This window comes from Halyomorpha halys, unplaced genomic scaffold (genome assembly GCF_000696795.3).
Source record: "Halyomorpha halys isolate HHAL.00 unplaced genomic scaffold, Hhal_1.1 Scaffold608.1, whole genome shotgun sequence".
NCBI classification, from domain to species: Eukaryota; Metazoa; Arthropoda; class Insecta; order Hemiptera; family Pentatomidae; genus Halyomorpha; species Halyomorpha halys.
Window position 1 is genome coordinate 450,662 of NW_027109708.1, and position 3,555 is coordinate 454,216.

Genomic DNA, 3,555 nt, shown 5'->3' on the forward strand with positions numbered 1-3,555 from the left:
AAAATAATTTGTAAAGTAAACATAGTAAAAAAGTATTTAAATTAGGTGAACAATAAATGGTAATATACATAATAGGGGGAGAAGAGATATTAATAGAATAAAAAAAAATAATAAAAAAAAAACAGATAGAAAAACAAAGGAAAAATAAAGTATAAAATAATGTAAATAATAATTAGTACCAACAATAATTGGTAAAATAGTCTGTCATTTATTTTGGGAGAGAAGTTATTGTTTAAAAGGATCTATTTTATGCGGTGAGAGTAGGTATCATGGAAGTGGGAATCAGAGAGAGAAAAACAGCGACGATAAAGATTTTTAGCTATGTTGAGTTTATAATGGTAAAGATGTTGGGAGTGATAGCTTAAAAGTTTAAGTGTACCAATCTGTGGATAAGGTGTTATTGGGGTTTCTAATGATATGGAGGCCAAGAAATGGAAGAGGATTCTTGATTTCACATTCTACTGTAAGATGTAAGCAAGGATGGTAGGAGTTGAAGGCGAATAGGATATCGGTAATTTTAATCAGGATTATGGATTAAGAGGAGGTCGTCCACATAATTTTTGATAAAGATGATGTCATTAGGGAAAAGGGGGGATGAAGGAGTTTAGAAGATCAATGAAAACAATGTTAAAAAAGTCAGATAGAGGATTTCTATTGTTCTTTTAATTTTGAAAAATAGTATGATTCAACATCATTTAAACTATCACCATAGATACTTTAGGATTATATTAAATATCTAACTCCTACCATATCCTAGTTAACTGTTTTCTTATTAACTGCACATATTTATATTTGTCTTCAATTATAATATTCACCTCAGCTAATTATTTTTTTAAAAAACAAAAAAATCAGGATTCTATTTTTAACTTTGATCAAATTTTTATTAAGGTTAATTATTGTTAATATTTTATTCCTCTTATAATTCTCATATATAATATTATATTCAACAATAGTTTCTGAAACATAACTGTATCATATTGTTTGTTTAAGAAAAATTTGTTTTGTATTTTAGGTAAGGTTGTGTCAGGGTATAGAGTACGTAACATTACTGGAAAAAATGATTGGACACTTATTGGAAAAAAAGACCCTCTTTTACCTGAAATGTTTTATCCTGTGGTGGATCCAAATATAACAATTAAGAAAGGAGACTTATTGGTATGTGGGAATATTATTTATTTATAGATACACATATATTTTGAAAGAGGTGGATTTTTACATACAAAAATCAAATGAAAAAAAATAATAATAGTTTGAAGATAGAAATCATTTTATTTATTTATATTACCATTTTTTTCCCCGGATATTCATTTGAAGTTTGATGTTGTATTTGGAATGAAGGTCATCAAATGTATCTTAAATGTTACATTGAATTTTTTAAAGATCTTGTGTTCTAAAAGCAGATATATGTTTGCTTAGGTGCGTAGGTAAATTCGGCCCATCCTTTAGGAGGAAATAAGTTATGCCGTCTGAGAAACCTTCTGGGGGAGCCTGCTTGCCATCTAGTACATCCTGGAAGCCATTGGCCAATAATTGGTGCAAACTTCGAAACCTTTTAATCCAATAATTCTGAATTCCATCAGAGCCTGGAGCCCTCCAATTTTACATGTTGCTGACTGTTTCCATTACATTGTTTACAGTAATAGTTACCTCAGGCATCTCTGAAGCATTCTCGAAGCTTCGCATTTCCTCTTCTATCCAAGAGGCGTTTTCGTTGTGGTAAACTGATTTTTCCCACACATTCCTCCAGTAGACCTCAATATCATCAGGGTAATGAATTGTTGATTTATCCTTTTGTCCAAGACTTCTGTAAAATTGGTGTTCATTCTGTTTGATAAGCTGATTCTGATGCCTGCGTGAAGCTGCCTCAGTATATCTACACACCCGGTTCGTATATACAGCCAGTTTCTGTTTCAAGTAATCCAGGTTTAGTGTCAGCCTAGCAAATAATTCGGATTCCAGTACTGTACCCAAGTTTTGTACAATGATCTCGTCTATTTTCTTCTTTGTCTGGGGTCTTGTGTTGTGAGGATTTCGAATATAATTTGAAATAACACCAATTTTTTCCCGCAAGTTATTAATTTTTTCATTGAAGCCTTTTTTTCCACTGTGGTATTTCCTTACAGCCTCTTTGAGTTTTACTTTTTCTGCCATCTTCTAATTTTATTCCAAGTTCTAATATAACTGTTTTGGCAGCGATATGCATCCAATGTGGAATATCCTGAAGTCCATTTATCAGGCCTAAATGTTCCTGGATCACATTATTCACTAAGCAGGTTAACTTCTGCGTGTTCTTATTGTATGGCACTCGAGGTAACAGTGGTCTTTCTTGAAGCGGTATCCCATTAAGCAGCACATGCTCAGTCAAAACAGATTCACTTAGTCTGTTTTTTAATTCTGTGTCATCTTCCAATTGTTCATCCCTGACATCTATGCCGACTGATGAACTGATTCAAGCTGCTGGCTCTGAAGCCATTCCAATATTCAGTGTCCTATCAGAAAGCTCTGCATCATTTTCAGTGGCCATTAATCTACGAGCTTCCTCTTTAAGCTGTTGGAGATCTATGGAAGTTAGAAACTTTCTTGATAAAATAACTCTAACCTGATCACTGAGCCTCTGCGTGCTTAAATTTACATTTGGGAAGTACTGATTCCAATATCTCTGGATCCGGTTAAGGTATCCTGTTTTATCTGTTGTTGTTGATGAGGTTTGTTGCCAAACAGTATGCACGGATGACAGCCTTTTATTATTATTATTATTATTAAAAGACATATTACATACATACTCATGTTCCTTTAGTTCATAAATTAATTTTTTTTTTACTTTGATATTTTACAAGTATTAAAGTACTAATTAATATTATTCAATGTCAATTTTCTGTACTATCACCTCTTGTTGGTCCTGCTGGCTGGAACTCGATTCAAATATAGTACACTAACCACCTGATTAATTATAGGGCTATCTCCTCTAGTTAACCGACCTTAATCGGTGAGCAGGGTGAGATGTTTTGAGGTAGTAGACTTATTACTGAAATTTACGGAAATTAGCCAGCTACTTACAGCAGCCTTAAAACCAAAGATCAATACTGGACAGATCTAGTGTTAAAGATTTTTATTTTAAATCAATAATCTTGATAGATTTTGGTTCATTCGGATGGAATAGTATGATAATTGAGATAATTGGCTGAGGAGATGAAGATATAGACTTGACAGATGAAGTGAAATGGTGAACATGAACACCATATTGCTTGTATGAAACTTAATCAGATATTCTGGATTTATTAACAAAGGTTTATTACAAGAACAAAATGGTATATGATTATTCTTATCCAAAATAGGTGAAAGTAGCTTAGTATACTGCAAACCTTAATAAATTTGATAAATTAGATAAAATTGTTCTGATTGAAAGTTATTTAATCATTATATTTTTCTTAGCGGTACAAACATCCATAATTTTAGTTGTTGTTTTAAGATTTCATCTATTTTACTGCGGTCTTTCATATACCATCCATAGTGAACTAACTATGCTTCTTGTTACATTGATAGGAGGACACATTA

General features: G+C 32.2%; 1 protein-coding gene across 3 annotated transcripts in view; it reads left to right on the plus strand.

Moving 5' to 3' along the window:
• Phm (Peptidylglycine-alpha-hydroxylating monooxygenase) overlaps positions 1-3,555 on the plus strand; it is a 66,767-nt gene that overhangs the window by 34,452 nt on the left and 28,760 nt on the right. For all 3 annotated transcript variants that reach the window (XR_010843585.1, XM_067047899.1, XM_067047898.1), the window contains exon 7: positions 1,013-1,155. Coding sequence is in view for 2 of the 3 variants with exons in the window: in XM_067047899.1 (XP_066904000.1) it covers positions 1,013-1,155 (143 nt within the window). In the remaining variant the exon portion in view is untranslated. The remainder of the gene's footprint in view (positions 1-1,012; positions 1,156-3,555) is intronic.